The sequence below is a fragment of the Lissotriton helveticus genome, chromosome 2_1, assembly GCF_964261635.1.
Source record: "Lissotriton helveticus chromosome 2_1, aLisHel1.1, whole genome shotgun sequence".
In the NCBI taxonomy this organism is placed as follows: Eukaryota; Metazoa; Chordata; class Amphibia; order Caudata; family Salamandridae; genus Lissotriton; species Lissotriton helveticus.
This window is the reverse complement of record NC_136059.1, coordinates 285,156,409-285,179,575: the sequence shown is the minus strand read 5'-3', so window position 1 is coordinate 285,179,575 and position 23,167 is coordinate 285,156,409. Positions and strand designations below refer to the sequence as shown.

Genomic DNA, 23,167 nt, shown 5'->3' with positions numbered 1-23,167 from the left:
AAGGAGTGGCTTCTTTGGTTGCCCCCCCCCCCCACATATTCAGTTCTGAAGTGACAAGTGGTACAGGGAGGGTTCTGTTGAGGCTCACTTCTTTTAAAATGTTAAATGTATCTTTCTTTGCTGGTCGCTCCCACTATAATCTGGGGCAAATGGTCGGTCTTGTTTGGTGCCCTACATGGAATGCCTATTGGCAGCTCTGGCTTGATTTATCCAGAATTGGGGAATGAAACTCTCCAGTGATAGTCCCCAGAGCTTACTCCGTGACGACGAGTCACTCACCTGGATATGAGAAAATTATTCACCTTGAAATGAGCGCCGTATTGTTTGCCTTTTGGCTCCGATCCCACTCTGCCGTCGGAACTGGCCAGTGTCTTCCCGCCATTTTTAAGTGACAAGTGGTTAAAAAAAACTTATAAATATACAACAAAAGAAACGAAATGTTATCTCTTTGAAATATAAGCGTAACTTTAAAATTATTTCAAAGGGTCAACAGTATTTCAGCGCTATATGGACTATTTCTAAATATTTGTTAACGCAACTCCGAAAGAATTACCTTGCCAAATAGGAGCAAAGAAGAATTAACACAAACGCTTTCAAATGCCATACATATCTGAACCCCTCCAGAATCACAATCCTTTAAGAGCCGGTATTTGTATATGAATATTGTGGTAAACCTACTCTAGTAATATCCATGAACACCAGTTGGGACACCGGTCTAATTTTTTTTGGGATTTCTGTAACTTTTTATTGTATAAAAAATATATATATTTACATGGAGCATGGAATATACATGAGTGGAGGAAGAGGGAAGAGGAAAAAGAAAGAAAAAGATCGGACACCAGTCTAATTTTAATGTCATTTTACGGGAGCGGGTGTAAGTGTGTATGTAACTTGACTGGTTTAGTCTTTGGCCTTAGCAGCAATTACATTCGGCGATGTTTTCAGTTATGTCCACAGGGTGGCAGTGTTCTCACATGTGAATAGTTCAATAGATATTTTTTTTTCAACACCAGCCAAAAGTCCAGGCTTGAACGGTGTAACATTTTGTGATTCTGAACAAATCTACCAGTGCCTAAAATGGAAAATAAATGTGTAAGGTGATTTGGTTCTGCTATGAATGCCCTTGGGCTTGGCTCGTGCTATTAAAAAAACTGGAGGGAAAAAAACCTACATCTGAGTGTTTTTGTTCACAGATTGAAGACTTGAATAACGAGCTTCAAAAACAAGATGAAACCATTGATCATTTACAGGAGAAGATTCAGACGCTTGAAGCGCAGGTAAGGAGACCACGCGCTTGACTCTGCTCTTTGTGTCCGTTGGTCATTTTTTTTAAAGATTTAAATGTTTAACGTTTTAACAATCCCCTGTACCCTTTTGTAAGTTTACATTCGTGTGATTTTGAATTTTAAAGCACATTAGAGATATAGCTGAAGGGTGCCCTACACCTGGGGGGGGGGCACGTACTCTTCGCTGCGAGGTATTCTCAATACGGTTGTAGTCAAGCGAGGCGCAAACTGGCCACCTCGTTATTATTACTATATATATATATTGTTAGTTTAAAATAGTTTATTGTCATTTAAAAGAAATATAGAAACATTCAGATGTTACATAGCTCTTGCCAGGCATAGAAGGAAAAATACCACAATGCATAAGTAATGGAAAGAGAATATGTAACGATCATCATTGTAAAAGGGGGTCAGGGGAGTCGGGCAATAACTATTTGGGCCTAATATTGGGGGCACAGTAAATAAGAGGACATCCACACAGGAGCTCTGTCCGAGCCGTCAGCCACGAGCACTGACGTCACACTTTATTTATAGCTCCTGGTCCGCGCCCGGCTCAGGAGGGTGAATGTACTACAAAATATAGGAAGGGCCGGGTGCAGGGCACAAGTCCTAAAAAAAGAAGTGGGGGGACGCTGACGTCACGACAGGTGACTCGCACCCTCACTCATTGCCTCCTCTCGCTCACCCCTTAGATGCGATTGCATCAGAGAAGCCAGAGCGTGAGCAGCGTTCTGAATGAGCTCCGATCTCGCCCCAGAGAGGCTAAAAGTGAATGCCTGGCTCCATTTGCTCCCGTAATTGCGCTCCTGGTAAAATAAGTGGGGGGACGCCGTCCACCCAGGGCCGGACTGGCCATAGCGGGCACCGGGCAATCCTCCGGTGAGCCGCACGGGTGGGGGCCGGTTTGGGGGCCGTTTTTGTTACAAGGCCGTTTTTGCAGCATAGCTGCAAAATCGGCCCTGTAACAAAATCGGCCGAAAACCGGCCCTGGCAGAGAGCGGAAGGGGGGCTGGTCGAGCACTTAGCCAGGGTCGGTTTTGGTTCCCAGTCCGGCCCTGCGTCCACCCGCATGGAGCCGAGCCCTGGCCGGGTAGCTCACTACAATCTAATACTGTTTGCTCACTCGTATGAGTATACAATATTAATCTAAATACAACGAAAATATATCTATTACATCTGTGAATGCAGACAAAGAGACCGCTTGTCTTATGTGTTAGGTACATAAGCGATAAGAACAGACGTGCAAGGTGTACCATGAGTATCATTAGGGGAGGGAATGGACAGAACATAGGAGAGAAGGGGAAAGGATAAACGGAAAGTCCATGCCATATGTAGGGTTTTGTCGAAGGTCTCGAATGTGCTAAAGAAAACAAAGGGCCAATGCTTGCGTAGATCGAGATTGTCGAATTTGTCTCGAGGTTGCCAGAAAGCAGGGGACAACTGGAGGTGCTTCGGCTGGTTGGATTGTGACCCATGTGCCCCTCAGGAAAGAGACCGAGCCCCCATGTATGGAATGAAATGAAATGAAAACAGCATTTGTTAAGCGCGTAGCTACAGCAGGGGAATCCCAGCGCTAAGGCAGTAACTGCAAAAAAAAAAAAACATAGCAACACTTAAGGGAAGAGCCAAGATTTTAGTAGTTTCCTAAAGGCTAGATGGCTGGAATGAGAGACAACAATAACATTTTCGGCTATCACGAGGAGATCCGGTAGAGCCATGTCTACCGGTTGCAGGCTCGGATTAGCCTTTGAAGTCCAAGGACCAAGAATCATTGTGGGAAAATCCAACAAAGTCCGGGTGTCCACCTCCTTAATATTAACAAGCTGGGATGCTTTGTGCTTCATTGTGAACAGCAGTGAAGGCTGAGACGGAAACCTGCATTGGACAGCAGACCTTCATTCGGAACTTATACAGACACTCTGTATAGGTGTTTTGCACGGTATGGCAGATTGCATGTATTTGTGCTTGCTGTAGTCAAAGTTTTTAGTAATACCAGGGAAATCACCAGTAAAAACCGGCACACCAGACCATAAAACAGACCCACCAAAAAGCCACAAACCCTGCCCACATCTAACCTGTCAGACCAGCCCTCCTGGCACTGCCAGGTTTTGTATTATAGGGCAGTTTAACCCTGTGGCCTAGGAAGGTAAAGGTGGACTACTAGGATGAGGGCGTGGCCAGTTATGAGAGCGTAGGGAGAGATGAGCATGCACAGGTTTCGTGGGATTAAAGATCGGGAGGTTGCAGAGGTTTTAAATGCCTGGATGTGGCATGTAATCACTGTTCAAATACCGCAGGATATGAGGAAGAGTCCCAAGAAACCATAGCAGTTAAAGGTGTGCACCGTTTGCATCCAGAGTCATGCAGCTGTCCAAGGATGAAATAGTGGGGCAGAAGATATGCACTTCTCTATCCTCCAGCTGCAGAGGGGAGTTGGCGGCAGGGGCTACCATATTATTGTCAGACTCGTAACCCTTTCCCTCCCATATGAAATTCTGTGTCCCACATTTTTCTCAAGGTACAAATTACTTTTTTCCCCATCTTTCCATCTCTTGGCCTAGCAGTGCTTCCTACCCTCCTCCCGGGGTCCACGCAGTACACCGCTCTTTTCGGATAGCCTAAGTCAACTGTATTTTCCTGCTTTAGGAGGTGCCCTCCCAATGTACTTAGTGTAACTCCATACATTACCCTGTCTACCCCATTCATGTGTTTTCTGAGGTCCAGCCCCTCAAATATATAATGACTGACAGTATACCACTCAATCATCTACCCAAAGTCTATCTTACTTTTAGTGTACTCTAGTCATATCTTTATTCCGGTTCAAGAAAAGGTTTCACTGTTGGACTACTGAGAAGCTATCCTACCCACCACTGCACCCCACAACAAAAATATCAAGCTCAGTCCTGACATTAACCTGATGTTAGAATGTTTGGACATAATAGTGGTTATTTGTGACATAATGTTTACATTCATGGCTTGAATGTACTCACACACTAGCACAGATCACAAAAAGAAGCAAGACTGCCAGCTCTGGAGAATAGAGGACACTGCCAGGATTCAGGATTATAACAAAATAAAGAAGCACGCAGTATCTTAGTCCTTATGGCAAAACCAAGGGGCGCGGCCCAGCCTCAGTCGGCCACGGACAGGTTCAGACGAGCCCACTCTAGGCCGGTCTTTGCCCGGGCACGACTCACGGTGCCGGAGCCTGTGGTGGGATTTTGACAAGCGCCTTCTGGCGTGAAAACAGCCAGTAGTGTCCTGCGCTCTCTGCCATGAAGAGAACTGGGGCTTGTAGTCCACCCCTTACTCAAGCAGCACCTGCAGCTCCCGCACAGCGGGAGCCCTGGTGGGTTTTTGACAAGTTCATCCTGGCGCATAAACAGCTGGCAGTGTCCTGCATCCTGCAGCTCCCTGCCATGAAGAGAATTGGGAATTGTAGTCCGCCCCTTGCAGAAGCAGCAACAAAGTCTCCTGCACAGCGAGAGTCCTGGTGGGTTTTTGACAAGCGCCTCCTGGCGTGAAAACAGCCGGCTGCATCCTGCGGCCCCCCTGCCGCAAAGAGAACTGGGGCTTGTGGCCCGCCCCTTGCATAAGCAGCAGCTGCGTAGCATTCAAATAAAGTGGTGGATAATGAATACAAACAATGTTTGATGGGTTGAAGAACAGACCCCTATGTCTTGCTATGTTGATAGCACGCCATATCCCGAAGCTGTGTGAACATTTTTAGCCAGTCCCATTTTCCATCAACCCACTCCTCAACTCCGATTCATCAATACACATACTTTTTTGCAGCCAAATGTCCATTCATTTGCCTGTTTATCCACCCATGCACACAGTCACTCTTTTCTCCAGCAATGCACTCGCTCATATATCCATTTGTACAGTATTTAGCTCATTCTCCTGTTACTCTCAACTCTACAGAATCACATACCACAAATTCTCCAGTCAATGTAGAAGTGCTCATTACAAGAAAACCAGACCTATTGATATTATCAGTGTTTGTTTTGTTTAGCCAAAGCTCAGAAGAAAGAGTAGATGGACTCTTCCTCTTGGACAAGACCCCCAGTGCAAGAAACAAGTTCACCTGCTGCATGACCAAAGTCGCTAACTGAATGAATGCCTGCTATCTAAAGCTCAATATTGACAAGACCGAAGTAGTGGTTTTTGGCAAGAACACCTCACCATGGGACTCTAACCGGTGGCTGGCCAAACTCAGACCCACACTCAGCAGTCATGTCATAAACCTCAGAATAATTATCAAGAGGAAACTGGATATGACCGCACAAGTTAATGCAGTCAAGGCATCCTGCTTCCACACCCTGAAGGTGCTGAGGCAGGTCTTCAAATGGCTGCCAAGCAGCAATGGAAAAACAAAACCCGCTCCCCAGTCAACAGCAAGTTAGGCTATGGGAACACCCTCTACTGGGGATCGCCAAGCAACTCACTGGCACAGTGGTTCTTAACCTGTGGTGATCGGACCCCTGGCGGTCTGCGAAGCCTAGTCAGGCATCCGTGACTGCTTCGAAAATTAAATAATATTAACAGAATATGGAAGTATAGATAAAGAAGCAAAATGTAAAATAGAAATTTTGTAAAAAGTTCTGTATATGTAAAGGAATTTGAAATTGGACGCTAAAAATTAAGACCCCAAATACTAAGGACCTACGTTGTCCTTGTGTGATGCGAGTTGTCTCAATGCAATTCCTTATCTGGGATTTCCTAAGCCAGTTCATGGGCTTTGTGTGGTGTAGTGAACACAATGTAACACAATGCAGCGCATAGTGCTGCCTTGCGCTACTTTGCATCATGGAGGAGATCCATGGGTGGTGCATGGGCATTACCATGCATCCATCCGTTGATTTTGACGTAATCTTATATTTACTAATGTCAGTCCGTCTGAGATTGCTTCAAAATGGTTGGCCTGCCAGACCAAGGCGTAACAAGGACAAATGTCTTTATTTCTCTTCAATACTTCCTTTTTAGGTTTTGCCTACACAGCCCTTATGCTGTGCTTGTGAAATCTATTGTATTTTATATAAAAGGGACTTGCATCCCGCCTTCACTTCTGATTGGTCAGTGGGCTTGCCAGTTTGCTTTCCATAGTTATTATTGGATGTAAGCCGTTCTCCTTTCCATGTCTCTTATCAATTTCCCGTGGACTCTCTACCTATCCCCTTCCACGTTGATGCTTTGAATTAATTTTTTTGTGTTAATGCTGCATACCGTTTACTTTCAAAGACATCCAGAGTAATCGCTCCATCGCTGCTTTCATATTTGTTACTTCCACCCACATTATTTCACAGGCTGCGTGCAACCCATATATTTTTTAACTGTTTGTGTTTTTTGTATGAACCGTGCCAAATAACAACAAGATTAATGGCTTTGATTGAATTATTTTTACTTTCACCCCTGTTCTTTCACAAGAAGCGTGCCACCCGTCTTTCTTATCTGTTTGTTTTTGATTTATTATTTTTTTAATTTATATAATTGTGGTGGGAATGATCCAAGCGTTCTGGATCATACAGGACATTGTGAATATAACTCTCCCTATGCAGCCGCTGATGGCCCTGCACGGCATGGTGGACGACAAAGAGATAACCCCCTCTCTTCTTCCACAATCTGATTACTTACTTTAGTGCCTTTAGCAGCCCATCTTATTGTGGCACAATACTGGCAAAACCCAACTCTGCTGGTACTGGGTGTGTGAAGGGCTAAAATATTGAATATTCATGCCATGGAACGTTTAGCTATGCTTTTGCAGTTACGATACCCAGATACGACAAAACATGGTCTGTCTTTCATACCTATGTCAAATGCAACAGATTGTTTCCCGACCTCCTTAACTGGTGCACCTCACAGAAAAATGGGCTATAATAGAGTTGTATTGAGGAAACTTCACAAAGTATTTCGGAGAGAGTGAATGAGGCTTAACTGGTTCCTTCTGCAGGGGGATTAGTGATGTAATGTATGTGCAGATTTAGGCAACAATATTGGTTGCAAGTTGCAATCTGCTGTTGACTCATTTTTTTGATGAGCAATGCATAAAATCTAACATGTTCAGTATGGCGAATCCCTTCCAGGGGATATAAAACTTTAAATAAAGTTGTTGTTAAAGTTGTTTCTATGGTGTCTAAGTTAAGTCTGCTTGGAACACTGAATCCCGGGTCTATCATAGCAGTCCCCTCATGAACCTCAAAAGGGGAAATATGAGAGGCGGTGCTCCCTTTGCTCCCTGAAGGCATCCATTTTATGAGGTTCAATACAAGTTTTTGAGATCCAGCACTCACTTCTCCCCAGTGCATCATTGTAAATGAAGTGCATAACACTTACTTCAATGACGGTCTTTAGCTTTCACCCTTGTTGCTTCAGCCAGTGGTGTGTATCTCTAGACACGTGTTTCAGGATAGTTGTCATTCTTCAGTAGAGAGCAACACATTCTTTCATGACAAAGTTCATGATCCAAGAGCACAGTATAATGAATACTAAAGGAAGTAAATTTTGACTTTCAAGAATGAAAAAATTGTAGTTGACTGTGGGTGCCAAAGCACGTGCCCTTCAACTTTGGGCATGGAAGTGCATTTGGTAATTGTTGGGGCCTGAAGAAATATCTGTATTTTAGTAGATGGAATAAGAATGCTTCTGGAGTGACAAACTGAATATGAAGAGTTCTACTTCCCAACACTCTGGTGCATCAGTACTAAATTAGTAGTAGTAAGAAGCGTGTGTATGGTGCATGACATTCTGAATTTGGAATCTACATTCTCACACTACTGATGCATCCGCACAGAGCAGGTACTGCTAAGGACAATGAGTGTATGGTGCATGAGCATTCTGAATTTGGATAGCCCTACATTCTCAATACTCTGGTACATCAGAACAAAGCAGCTATTAAACATCCATATGAATCTCAAAGTGAATTTTTGATACAAAAAGTAAAATAAGAAAAATAAGCATAACTTCAATGAGTCATAAGGGAGGTATTTGATATGTCGACGGTTCATGCATTAAATAATGATGTAGTGCATTTTAAAAGAGCTGCATATTCAACTCTTTCCTAAATTGGAGCAGTGTTGGGGTGGTCCTGATGGATATGGGAATCTCCCCGATCCTGCGTGCATAGATGTAAAAGACATGCAGCCTTTTTTTGTTTTCTTTTGTTTTACACTTCTAAGTCTTCAGCGTGATGGTGTCTTGGCTACAGTTGTGCCGAGAAGTACCAGAAAAGGTGAGGCTGTCTGCAAAATAAGTTTGCATACCGGTTGTGGTGGCTTGATAACGCTTGAGAGTTAGAAAAGTCTTTAACCAAGAAAGATTTAAATAAAACTGGAACTGTATGCACTTCCATGTAATGGGCGAATATGCATGACTTGGGCACCTTGACACATGAATGGCATCATGAAGAGTTTGAACACTAGACAATAAACAAAGTGAGGAAAGTGCTCAAGTTGATGGAATTAAGCTGTGGTAGTGCTCATCTAACTAATCAGTCATTGTGTGTTGTTGCTGTTCCTTTTAGGAGGAGGATACTCCCAGGTTTCATATAGAACAGTTAAGGATGACTACTGAATATTGACTTAATAAGTGGACATGCTGCTGGATACGTTTTTCATTCCTGAAAAATCCGCACAAAAATCTATAAAGAGATTAACATAAATGCAAAAACTATAGAAAGTGTCCTGTCTCTTACTAATTCTGCTGATATTAGTAAAATGAAAGGCCATGATAGAAATTAGTACTGATGAATTTTAAAACCGATCCGATGGCATGCATACAAAATTTAGCGGAAGGAATATAGAGTGGCCGCAATATCATGAACCAGAATATTGAGGCTCAAAATCTCAACAGGTATGCAAGTATAGATTTTCTATACATACCTAAACATGTACAAACCTTGACAATATATGTATCTTCAAGGTACATGAATGTGGAGGTAAGATAGTAAATCTATACCTCTCTTTGTGCACCTACCGACTCAATATCTTTGTTTTCAATATTTTGGTCATGATATTGTGGCCACTCAGTAGTCATTTCACAATATTCTAGACTACAATGGATCAGGCACTATAACTTCATTAATAAATTTAGGAGGCCACCTAGAAATCTGAAACTATTGTTGACTACCATGAGCAATTACATTCTCAGTGAATTCAATTCGCTCACAAATTATTTCCATCTGCATAAATGGATGAATTAAATGTATTTGCTAACTTGATTTTTTCCCCCCCATAATGAAGATCAGTCTCACATTGAGAAGCCCTTTTCCCCATGAACCTAATTATTTTGAGTGTGTATCTTGCACATTCCCATTGCTGACAAACTATCTTATCACTGAGTTTACCATGACCATTTGGATGGGTGGACATTGGATGAATTGCATTTTGACCTCCGAGCAGATAGGCCTGCTAAACAAGACCAAACCATATGCCTTTCTTTAAACAAGGAATCCAATCAGCAATTAAACTGGCATATTTGACCTTGTTGTATTTCAGCTATAATGTATCAAGTCAAAGTCCATATGACAGTTTTTCAGGAAATCCCTGGATTGTGGACAACCATTATCTACAGTTGCATACACTGGGGGCCCTAACTAATAGTCATATGCCCATCCTGGATGGTTCTCTGATGTCAGTACCCTTAAACTCTGACTTGTGGCTTGCATTAGTGCAGGGACACATGGTCACCAAAAATCTTCATTAATTGCCTCTGCCTGTGGCTCGCTTGGGTATTTCTTTCCTTAATATATTTTGCCTAGACACTTCAAGAGGAGCATTGACGACTCTACTTGTTGCATACTTTGCTCCCCTGAAATGCTCTTGTGTGAAGTCTTACAAGAGTAAGTAACTCCCATGAGGTTGGGTAATCTTGGCTGTACATCTTTGTGTCCCATCTATTTAAACTGCACCAACCGGTTTCTCAACAATTCACATTGACACATTGAGAAATCTTGTTGTGTGCATAGGAAGTTTGCAGCCAATTAGTGACTACTTGTCCTTGAAGGCATGAGTGCGAAAGAGGTCTCGGCAGCACCAAGTGGATGGCTTTGTACCCATAGAAGATACAAGCACATAGCAGATACTACTACACTTTAGTTATCTCCTGTCAGTGAGCTGGTATTGGAATTTAGTGTAAACTAATACCATGGTGTGCCTGACAACATTACAGCACGAGTATGAAAAGACTTCATAAAGTAATTCTGAAAACTGACCTCTGTGTATGGGTTGACATATGAATGCTGATGTGATAGAACACAATCTGAAAATAAAATACTGTTTTGAAGAAACATAATTTCATAATTTCTCCAAAACGAGTTCTACCTTGAGTACTTCTGTGGATTACATATCTATAACACGTATTACATCACTTTTTCGAGTCTCTGGGAGGGGATATCATTCCAGTTAATATACTGTTCACATTTGCTTTCATTCTCCTATCCTTCAGCACTGTTCCTGTATGCTGGCAATAGAGGTGGCTCTGAAAGTGCGAGATATGCCATTAGGAAAGATCAACATCTACCAAGAGACCCATTCTTATCCCAGGAATTTTATTTTTCAAAGGATGCCCAACCCTGTTAGGTTTATTTTCCCAACGATCCCGCTGATCTACGTGTTTGTTTCCGCCACAGGCAAAGAGTAACCCAACCGATATAGTTTTTTATGTTTCACCTGTACAGTGCTTGTGCTATTCTGGTGAAATCTATTTTATTTAATATAAAAGGGGCTTAAGGGGCACGAGCAGAGGAAATATACATGAAAAAGATCCATAGGGATGATAAAATTGAGGAGGACGTAACTGAGTGGGTAGCGTTCATGGGCAGGATGACTAAAGATAATGGAGAGAACGACGTAGACACAGAGGGAGTTGAGAAAACACGGTGGGCAGACATTTAGGATACGCAGCACAGTCAGGACTTGCATTGGAGATACATGGCAGTGGCTACTTTCATAAAGCATCAGTTTATAAGTACGGAACTGTACGTGGGGGATTGCATGAAGAAGGGAGTGGTCCAGAGAACAGCGGAGTAAGCCAGTGGAAGGAGGGAGACCGCACTGTAATTTGGCGGGGGAGATGAGGTTGGTGGGGGGATTGTTAATACATATTTTTCCGGTTGAGGTTATTATATAAATGTACACACGTATAAAAGTGCTGCACGGGTGGACATATGCTTGACAAATGTAACGCTACCAAAGGGATTAATCTGTGTCAAAAGGTGTTCAATAAAAAAAAAGTATATATATTTCTTACATCCCGGCTTCACTTCTGATTGGTCAGTGTGCTTGCCGGTATGCTTTCCTTAGTTATTATAGGCTGTAGGCAGTTCTCTCTTCCTTGTCTCTCTTATCAGTTTCCCGTGTACTAACTACGTATCCCTATCCACGTTGGTGCTTTGAATGACATTTTTGTGTTAATGCTGCATACCGTTTACTTGAACGGGCAGCATGCATCAAGATTAATCACTCCAATGTCTGCTTTCATATTTTTTTCTTTCACCCATATTCTTTCGCAGTCTGCGTGCAACCTGTTTTTTTGTTTAACTGTTTGAGTGCTTTTTGTACAGGCTGCGTGCAACCCGTCTTCCTTATCTCAGTCGTTTTTTTTTCCCCTCATCTATTCCATATTTTGTCCTCCCATACCCCCATGTCTGTACAAACCAGTCAAGCCCATTGCAGCCCCTCTCCAATATGGTGGCCACCATCTTCTGACGTTTTTTGTTATTCAACATGGTTCCTATGTTGTGTGCTCCTCTCCCCAATATCCAGGTGTTCCAACTCCAGTTTCCTTTTTTTTAGGCTTCGGCCCTTATTGCTAGTGTCCCGTTCAATTCCGACAGGAACATACCTGGTACTTTAATTTCCCCTTGACCGCTCTTTGCATCTGTCTGGTGAGTGCCTGCCATCCTGTCTTGTTTTACTTTTGTGACGCACGCTTATAAAGTGCATGTGCCTTCAGATCATCTCCCTCACCCTCCGTCAATTCCGTTTCCTCACTGCCCCATCCTCCTCCCTCTGTTTGTTCTGTTTCTCCACTGCCCTGCCCTCCTCACACCGTCTGTTCTGTTTCCCCACCCTCCGCCCGCTGTCCGTTCTTTGTTCCTCACCCCGCCCCTCATGTAGCTTGTTGTAATTGTTCTATCTCCTCAAATGTGTTCCTAACATCTTTGTATAAAGAAAAACGTTGCATAGGCTGTGCCCCTTTGTTTTCCTCCATTACATTTACAAGCTAATGTGAAGGTGGAACAAAGGTATGTTTCATGATCAGATGACTTTAAATCTATTCTTGTTATTGTTAGCAGATCTGCGTATTGTAATACATACATTCGCTGAGGCAGGTAAATAGTACATATACAAAGATAAGAGCTGCAATGAGGCTGAACTCAACAGCGGAATTCGTCGGGTCATCATGAATGCGCAGGCTCGACTACTATGTCTACTACCAAGGCAACCATTGCTAGTAAACAGGTATCCAAGCTTCCTGGTCTGCTTCTGTACAGCAGCTTGAACATACAAAAGATTTTTTTTACTATTTTTATTTAATGGAAGGCTTGTTTTTTGCAATTGTATCTTTGAGGAATTCTTTAAAAGCATATGGGTTACATACTGTCTGGCCTGAATGAGTGATTGTAAATGCTGCCGATATGGATTTTAGGGCCAGATGTATCAGGATTACAATTTGCGAGTCTATAACAGCGAATTTTACCGATTCGCTATTATAGACTCGCAAAATGCAATGTATGAAGGTTTCTGCAAATATTTTGCGATTCCTACATATTCTTTAATAGCGAGTCGCAAATTGCAATTCACTATTCAGGAATGCCTTCACATTAATTCCTAGGGGCCTATAGGAATGAATGGGAATTGCATGCGCAATTTCCGATTACCCAATAGGTAGTCGCAAATTGCACATGCAATTTCAAGGGTGCCAAAAGCACACCCTGTTGCACCCCTGAAAAATCATTGTGTGCACATGTGGTGCACATACATGCCCTAAGGGCATGTATGTGCGCCATATGGTGGCATGTATTTGCGCCACATGGCCCTTAGAAAAAAGCAAAATTGTGCATTTTTTTAACCTGTTCCATGCTCATGACAAGGTCAGCTCGTCATGCAGTTTACTGGACCTGTGCTTATGACGAGCTGACCTTGTCATGAACAATGGTAAATATCCATTTGCAGCAAAGGAGAAAAATCTCCTGTAGCATTGAAGGTGTTAAGGATTGGCAATTTACCACTGTTAGATTTGGGGGTCTCTAGTTGGCATAGGTAGGTACCTGTGACAAATAGGGACCCTTGCCTCTAGTCCGGGTAAGGGAATACACTCCTAAATAAACCCTGCTCACCCCCTTGGTAACTTGGCACAAGCAGACAGGCTTATCTCCGAGGCAGTCTAGTGTGTAAGGCATTTGTGAACACAAACAGTAATCTAGTGACAACACTACAGATGGACACCACACAGTTGAATATTATAAATAAGTATTCTTTATATAGATTTAACACAAGACCACAAACAACAAAAATCCACAATACTGTCCTTAAAATGATAGAATTATCTTAGTTCTCTTCAGATCTTAAAATGCGACACTTTGAGTCAATGTACCTAGAGATGTGTTGAAAATTTGGTGCAAAGAAACCAAGATGGTGCTTTTCATCTTGATATGACACGCTTCCCGGTGATGCGTCTGTGGCGACGTCAATTCTCTTCTCCGGTGATGCAAGATGCTATACAAGATGCGAGCCGCGACAGGCCCTGCGACACGCTTCCCAGTGATGTGATGCGGCGGCATCTGCTGCGACATCGATCCTCTCCGCTGAGGTTGCGAGTTGCTTCCACAATGATGCGAGCCACCACAGGCCCTGCAACACTCTTCCCAGTGACGTGGCGGCGTCTGCTGCGACGTTGATCCTCTTCTCCGGCGATGAGCCATGACAGACCCTGGGACATGCTTCCCAGTGATGCGGCAGCATCTGCTGCGATGTCTATCCTCTCTCCTGGCGATGTGAGGCGCTTCGGTGGCCCTGCGATGACTCCACGATTCTTCTGCGACACGCTTCCCAGTGATGCGGCGGTGTCTGCTGCGACATCAATTCTCTTCTCTGGCGATGCGAGGCGCTTTGTGTTGGGAAGCGGCAGTGGCAGTTCGGCGACATGCTTTCTGTTCTTGAGTCGCGCTTCCAGCTCCTTGCGATGTGCAAGTTCTCAAAGTCCAGCACAACTGCAGACACTTCAAGAGAGCTCTTGGGGAGCTGGTGGGTGAAGTTTGTTGTCCCTGAGACTTCAGCTTGAGGCAAACTCTGTTCTCAAGCCCTTGGAGATCCTTACAAGTTGATGAAAGTACAGAAAGTTCCTCTCTCCTTTCTTTGACAGTCAGGCAACCATTGCAGGCCAATCCCCCAACTCACTTCCTGATCTGCCCAAATTTCTTCCTCTTGGGCTAAGGCCCTCTGAGCCTCATCAAGCTCTCTCAGCTCTTCATCAATCTCTCTCAGCCTCTGATCATAACCCAGAAGCCAGCTATCTTTTTCAGTTTCTCCCTCACTTTCAGGGAATTCCTCCTTCTCAGACTCAACTGGTAGTGTTTCCTTCTAGATGGGTAACTCATACTGAAATAGGGATGCCTCTACATCCTCCCTGGACCCTCTTTTCACAGGCAGCCCGTTTTCCTTGCAAAACACACATAGCTCCTCTATTGTGTAGACAAACATGTGCCAGAAGTAGAGTTCCATTTTGCAACAACTAACCAGAGTCCTAGTATCAAAAATACCTCCAGGAGGACACCATAAAACAGAAAAACAGTATGTGGCTACGTTTGGTCTGCACTCACTAGTAGTGTTCACTAATCACTGTATATGAACCACAAATGCAAGTCCAAATCCTCACCCCTGACCACCAATGTTAGATTTGGGGGTCTCTAGTTGGCATAGGTAGGTACCTGTGACAAATAGGGACCCTTGTGTCTAGTCAGGGTAAGGGGGTACACTCCTAAAATAACCCCTGCTCACCCCCTTGGTATCTTGGCACAAGCAGACAGGCTTATCTCAGAGGCAGTGTGTAAAGCATTTGTGAACACATACAGTAATCCTGTGACAACACTACAGATGGAGACCACACAGTTGCAAAATTAAGTATTCTTTATATAGATTTAACACGACCACAAACGACAAAAATCCACAATACTGTACTTGAAATGGTAGAATTAGCTTAGTTCTCTTCAGATCTCAAAATTAGACACTTTGAGTCAGTGTACCTTGAGATGCATTGAACGTTTGGTGCAAAGAAACAAAAATGGTGCTTTTCTTCTTGATGCAACATGTTCCCGGTGATGCGGCAGCGTCTGCAACGACGTCGATCCTCTTCTCCGGTGATGCGAGATGCTTTGACGATGCGAGACGCGACAGGCCCTGCGACATGCTTCCCAGTGATGCGGCAGCATCTGCTGCGACGTCGATCCTCTCCCCTGGCGATGCGAGTTGCTTCCGCAACGATGCGAGCTGCGACAGGCCCTGCGACACTTGTCGTGGTGATGCGGCGGCGTCTTCTGTGACGATGATCCTGTTCTCCGGCGATGAGCCACGACAGGCCCTGTGACACACTTCCTAGTGATGCGGCAGCATTTGCTGCGACGTCGTTCCTCTCTCCTGGTGATGCGAGGCACTTCGGTGGCCCTGCGATGACTCAACGATACTTCTGCGACACGCTTCCCGGTGATGCTGCAGCGTCTGCTGCGATGCTATCCTCTAATTTACAAAAAGGGGGTGGTGATGGACAGAGTATCTGAGTTAATCAGAACACTCCTACCCAGTCAACAGATCAGGGCTTGATCCATCACCGTTTTTTAGCTCACTGCACCATCCCAGTTCAGAACCTGGCTATATGCAAATTAGTCTGTCCCTGGCCCAGTGCATCATGGGATGCTATCCTCTTCTCCGATGATGCGAGGCACTTTGTGTTGTGCAGTGGCAGTTTGGCAACACGCTTCCTGTTCTTGAGTTGCGCTTCCAGCTCCTTGCGATGTGCAAGTCCTCAAAAGGTTCAGCACAACTGCAGGCAGTTCAAAAGAGCTCTTGGGGAGCTGGTAGGTGAAGCCTGTTGTACCTGAGACTTCAGCAGGAGGCAAGCTCTGTTCTCAAGCCCTTGGAGATCCTTACAAGTTGATAAAAGTATGCAAAGTTCCTCTCTCCTTTCTTTGGCAGTCAGGCAACCACTGCAGGCCAATCCCCCAAGCAGCACATCAGCTTAGGGATCCACTCCTCAGCAAAGGTTTCTTGTTGTTGTCCCAAAGTGATCTAATTCTCTGGGGTTTGGGTCCCCTCTTTTATACACAGTTTCTCTTTGTTCTCTGAAGGCAGAGAGGCCTTTGCCTAGTCTAAACCAGTTCTGGTCTGTCCTGGAGCACTCTGTTTACATGACTCCTTCTTTCCTTTCGCAGTGCAGGGCAGAGACATCAGACGCACCACAGGAGGTGGAGCCAGCAATGTGGAGGGAAGGCACAGCCCTATTCAGGTCCCAGGTGAAACTCCTCCCTCCCATCTAGATGCAGATCTCTCTATTCACCCTCGACTGACTCACCCTGTCTCCTGGAATCCCTCAGCCTCTGTCACTCAAACTTCAGACAAGGAATACACTACCTAGCAGAGGCAGGCTTGGATAGTGAGAGAAGAAAATACCTACTTTCTAAAAATGGTATTTTCAAACACAGAATGTTAAAACCAACTGCACTAAAAGATGTATTTTATCACTCCGAGTTCAGGAATACTAAACTCGAATTTCTACTGTGTTCCCTGAGTCAGTTAGGATTACAAGATGTAATAATCAAACTGCCCATTCTGGCCTATGGGGAACAGGTAGCCTTGCAATAGTGAAAAACGAAAATGGCTGTAATTCACTATTAGGGCATGGCACACACACCGGGGCTTGTCCTACCTTATACTTACAATGCACCCTGCCATTGGGCCTACCATAGGGGTATCTGATATGAAGAAAAGGGAAGGTTTAGGGACTGGCAAGTGGGTGCACTTGCCCAATCAGCATGGCAGTGTAGAACCGGGGGTTCTTAGAAGTAGACCACCCAGCGGTGCAGGAAACACCCAAGTCCACAGCTTCCTCCAAGTACGTTCAAAAATGGGAGACCACACCACTGCGAGTGAAGAAACACAGGTTTATTAATCTGACACCGGAATCTCTAGAGATGGAAAAGTGTCCATGACCTACTGGAGGTAGGTAATGGGAGACTGATCAATTTGCAAGGAGCACGCAGCATCCTTTATAGGACGTGGACACTCCCTTCGCAGAGAAGGAATGCAGAAAGTTCATATAGCTTGCGGGATGGATATACGGATCACCTGCCCTTTTTCACGGAGCTTGATGCTGGAATGGGGCAGTCTAAGCCTTAGGCACATCACCTGCCTCTTGCTGTGTAGTTTGAACAGGAATGGAACCCCTGGGCGAGGTCATCTGCCATCTCAACATTCCTGGAACATTTTAGCATGGGTGCGGGGAAAAGGTCAGCTCGAGTGCAGGTTGACCTGTACGTGGTCAGTGGGACAGAGGTGAAATGGACGCTGTAGTTACAAAGATGGTGAGGCACATGGCAACTTAACAGATTCAGGTTTCACAGCAGTACCAGACTGCACACAGGCTTTGCAATGGCAAGCCTTAGACACACGTTTACAGGCTGCTTCTGTGGGTGGTACCACCAGTGCTGCAAGCCCACCAGCAGCTTTTGATTTACAAGCCCTGGGCGCACTCATTGCACTGTACTAAGGTCTGACAAGTAAACCAAACCAGCAACTCATGAAGTCACGAATCCATACATCAATTTACAATAGGGAGAGAATATGCACTTTAGCACTGATCAGCAGTGGTAAAGTGCCCAGAGTCATAAAACCAACAAAACCAGGTCAGACAAAATACAGGAGGAAGTCAAAAAGTTCAGGGATGAACCTGCAAAAACGGCCAAGTCCAACAACCACCAACTTGAAGTTGGTGGTAAACTGTGATTCCTTAAAGCAGGGTCGTAATTTAAAAAGCGCTTCCTGCATTGCATTTAGAGAATCACAAATTGCGATTCTCTAAATGCATTCTCAAAATTGGGAATTCCAAAAATTGTGATTCCCTATTTTGCAATTGGCTTTTGGGATGATACATCCCAAAAGACTACTTTATTTCGCAAACGGTCCCATTCTGTGAATCGGCCCGTTTGCGAACGGGAAAACGCTTGATACATCTGGCCCCTAGTCTTTTACTATTACAGTTTCAGATTCCTGGTAATTATGGTGCAGTGCCACAAAAGACATGCTTCTCTCCAAACCTAAATATTGCTGGCACTGGGGACACAGTTAGAAATATGTCTTTGGACACTGGTGTGCTCCTTGATGTATTTGGGCATGAGGCCATACAGTAGATAGGAATCACAAAAGGTAAGGGCATTACAATTTCAAAGAACCCTATGGCCTTAGCACTGCGACTGATATGACAGCCACTGCTCGCCACAAATCCATAATTGTGTGAAAAATGCTGATCTTAGCAACTAAGTATCTTAGCAACGCAGCAAAAGGCAGCAACTTTGCTTGCTGCCCTGTGTTGGGTGAAATGTTAGTAAATCTTTCCTCAAGTTAGTATCCTCAGATTGGTTCTTGGGAGAAGAGGAAGGGCATCAAACAGAATGTAGTATGGACAATGATTGGCCTCAATTGAGTTTAGAAAAGCTCTGATCTTCCATTGAAATGTTTTCTTTTAAATATTTGTTTGTGAATTGAATAGCATTATTGTTTTTTTCTGTGAATTGTTTTGCGGTTCAAATGCACTGAAAAAAACACTTGGGTCAGGGCTCCCAGCTTCCATTAGTCACTCAGGGTCCCCAAAGTTCAGTAGTGATTCAGCAGGGGATTCCTTGGTTTCAGTAATGCTTCAGTGGGGGAGTACAGAAGTCAGAAGGTTAAGAACCAGTGCACTTGAAGACTACAAACCATCCAGTAGCCGGTAGCCAGTCTCATCATCCACTTCCTATACGGAGCTCAATCACACTGCACTTAAGGGAGGAGCACTTGCTCCTGATAAACAAACAATATCATTTCAAACTCCTCGCACACACATTCAAGGCATTACACAACGTTGTGCCCACATACCTGAACATATTCATCTCCTTCTGCCAAACTCCTCTGCTTTGCAGGACTCTTGCTCGCACAGATCTGAAGCATACATATAACCAGATCAGGAGGATGGGCGTTCTTACCTCACCCCTAAAGCGTGGAATGCCTCCCACTGCATGTCTGATCCTCCTCTTCTCTTGAATTCCAGAAGGAGTTAAAGATTTGGCTACTCAACTAACCAATATACCATAGGCAGAGCGAGGCACATACCAACTCAGAGCCAGAATACCCTCACAGGTGATAGTGCACTTTACAAATCCACATGGAGAAATATTTCAAGAAACTAAAAGGTACTGAGCTTGAATAAGTTGCGATTTGTCCCCTCTGTGACTTAGATCCATGCAATTTTGGACATTAAACTGGTTGTCACTGTTGAGGCAAAAGGATTTGTCTATCAATGATAAATCCTGTGCATATTAAACCATAGGAATGCATCGACTGAGCAGTCATGTATGTAAAGATTAAAGAGAATGAGGCTCAGGTAAGAACCCTGAGGAACCCCAGAAGAAATTTCTATGAATTTGGGGCAGGAAAGAGCTAGATAGATGCTGTGAGCTTTGTTAGATAAACCTTCATTCAAGCTAGGACTAATCTTTCTCCCCACCTCAGAGGTGCTGCAGCAGATGCTCATGAGAACCTGTATCGCAAATGGTGGTTTGGTCTGACATGACCATGGTGTTGCTGTCGTCTGCCACCATTAGTAAATCATAGATCACTGAAAGTTAAGCTGTCTCTATGCAATGTGATTTCAGAAATCTAGTCTGGGAGGTGTTCAATGAAAAACTGGACTTGAGCTCAGAAAGCGGTCAATAGCATTTTCCCTGCGCTTGACATGAAACGTGGGGAAAGAGATTGGGCAGAAGTTACTTTATTATTATTATTATTATTATTATTATATTTATTTTTATTTTAGGAGCTTATATAACGCGCAGCTACCCCCAACTGGGGTGTCCCGGCGCTTGGACAGGCAAAGGAAGGAGTTGACTCAGTGGATTTAGTCTCTGGAGAAGAGCCAAGTCTTGAGGTCTCGGCGGAAGATGGATTCTGAGTTAGTCGGTCGTAAAGCCAGGGGTAGACTATTCCAGATTTTGGCAGCAACCACCGCAAAGGCTCTGCCGCCCATTCTAGCATGTCGAAACCGAGGGGGAATGAGGAGTTGTAGGTGGTTGGATCTAAGAGCGTGGTTAGAAAGGAGCTAGACATGTGTTTTTTTTTCTTTAGGAATAACATACCTATGCCCATGCCTCTGTGACAGAGGCTGTGCAGATGGACTTGTTATAGATGGTTAACAAGGCTAGAGATAAGAAGAGGCAATCCCTTTCACATGATTTGAGGAGGATATGGGTCGAGAGGGGAGGTAGAAGAGACTGATAACAGAAGATCATTAATGGCTTCAGGAGTAAGTTGGTCAGATAAATTCAGGTGAGAGGTAAAACATGCATTGCAAAGCAAATCCGTGTCACCTATGCAAGAGCTATTGGCTTTGCCTATGTGTTTTAGCCACATTGGACACCAGCGTGGCTGCTGTTCAGTCAGCATGGCTAAAACTTAGTGGCCTAAAGGAGAGTGGCGTCAAGTGTTGTGTCGTGGAGTGTCGTAGAGTGGAGGGGCTTAAAGTGTCTTACAGTGGATGGGCCCATCCACTGTACGACACTCGTAGAGTGGAGGGGCATAAAGTAGATTGGAGGGAGTGTCGTAGATTGGAGAGTAGAGTAGAGTGGAATAGAGTGTTGTAGGATGCAGTAGAGTGTCAGAGTAGAGTGGCCTAGAACGGAACAGAGTTGGGTGGAGCAGAGGGGTGTTAATGGTGTGGTGTAGAGTGATGTGGAGTGGCATAGCGTAGAGTGTAGTTGTTAGACCTGTCAGCCTTGGGGTGGTCTTACCCCAAACCTTTTGCCTTCACCCCTATTATTTTGGCTGATATCATTTTTGCTGGACTTTTGTCTCTGCACGCTTTACAGCTGCTAACAGGCTTGTGCTCTCATGGTAGAATTGGCATACCCAATTGGCATAGTTTATTTACTTGTAAGTCCTTAGTAAAGTGGCCCTACCAGTGCCCAGGGCTTCACAATTAAATACTACTAGTGGGCCTGCTGCACTGAGTGTGCCACTCGCGTAGGTAGACCTTTAAACAGGTCTCAGATCTGCCATTGCAGCCTAGGTGTGCCGCGTTAAACTGCCATTTTGACCGGGCAAAAGCAACCTTTTGCCAGGCTCAATCCTTCATTTTTAATACATATGTCACTACTAGGATAGGCACTGCCAGATAGAGGGTAGGGTGGGGCGGTGTTTAAAAAATAATTGGACATGTACTGGTAGTGAAATGCTCTTAATTCTTTTTCCCCTACTGCAAGGCCTACCTCTCGCATAGGATAACATTGTGGTTACATTATTACATATAATAAGCTGTAACTTCCAAGTGGGAACAGGTCCCCAGCTCATGTTTGGTGGCTTTGGTGATAAAGTTAGATTATAAATTACAATTTTGAAAATACCACTTTTAGAAATTTGGTGTTTTCCTGCCTTTGCCATTTGGTCCCTGCAGCCTGTTGCTGTAACACAAGTCTGGGTGCAGCTGACAGTTGAGCTTTGTGTGGTCCTGTTAGACAGTCACACAATAAAGCGCCTAGGAGTGCCTGGGTGGTTTATCACTGGCAGGATGGGAGGGCAGAGCTGGGCACAACTCTTCATACACTTGCATAGGCTGTGTCTTGCCTCAACAAAAATGGCTGCATATGTAGTTGGAGTTAGCAGAGCAGGCAGGAAACTTGTTCACTTAAAATGGAAACATATCAGACCTCAGATATCAACTCTTCAGTACACTTCTGGACCTGTGGAGACTCTGCCAGGAAGGAGGACTGCTGTTCTGCTGAAATGACTGTCACTCTAGCGGACTGCTGCCCTGAAGCCCAAATGCCCTGCTGTGATGAAGCCCTGCTGTGCTGACCTGTTGACCTCTTGCAAGGATGGGAATGGCTAGTTGGCTGGACTCCTGATTGGATCCTCAGGGGGCAAAAGGCTCCAACAACCTTGAACCTAGCACCTGGACTCTGCCATCAGTAAATCCTACCCTGTCAAGTGATGCCACTCCAGTCCTGGACCCTTGAAAGTGAGCCTGAAGGTGCTCTGGCTGCGCATCCGTGGACCCAGCAGAATCGACCCAACTCCTGTGCTGCACGCGCAGTCCCCAGCAGAACCGACGCATCGTCTCTTCTGCAAGGGTTTTCTCAGTGCAAGGATTACGCAGCGACGTTGTAGCCACCATTGGATCCGCCACCTGTATGAAGCTTACCTGACAGAGGCCCTCGCATTGCAAATCTCTTGTCAACTGCAGCCTTCACGACAACATGTTCTCGCATTGCAGCCTCTCAGTTCTTCGGAACTAACTCATCACCTCGACTGTGCAACACATCCTCAACATTAGACTTTGCATCATAAGCCTTCATCCTTGGGATCCTAGACGATGCAGGTTCTTGCATCGCAGCTCCTCAGAACTGATGCATCACCTCGGCCACATGACGCATCCATGGTGTGGGAGCTCACAATGCGCTGCAACCAGGATTTAAGGTACTCTTGTTCAGGGGGCCTAACTGGGTCCCTGTAGCCTGCCCACACTCCATCGCAGTTGGCCTGAACTTGTGACTTTGTCTTGGTCCGGTTAGACCAAATACTTACAGTTAGTGCTTAATATTTTTTAAGCTATTTTCTTTGAAATATTTGAAACTGCATATCCCC

General features: G+C 44.6%; 1 protein-coding gene across 1 annotated transcript in view; it reads left to right on the top strand.

Annotated features, from left to right (window-relative positions):
- CCDC68 (coiled-coil domain containing 68) overlaps nucleotides 1–23,167 on the top strand; it is a 219,396-nt gene that overhangs the window by 129,485 nt on the left and 66,744 nt on the right. Inside the window, exon 9 of the mRNA XM_078674823.1 lies at nucleotides 1,194–1,277. Within this exon, the coding sequence (XP_078530949.1) occupies nucleotides 1,194–1,277 (84 nt within the window). The remainder of the gene's footprint in view (nucleotides 1–1,193; nucleotides 1,278–23,167) is intronic.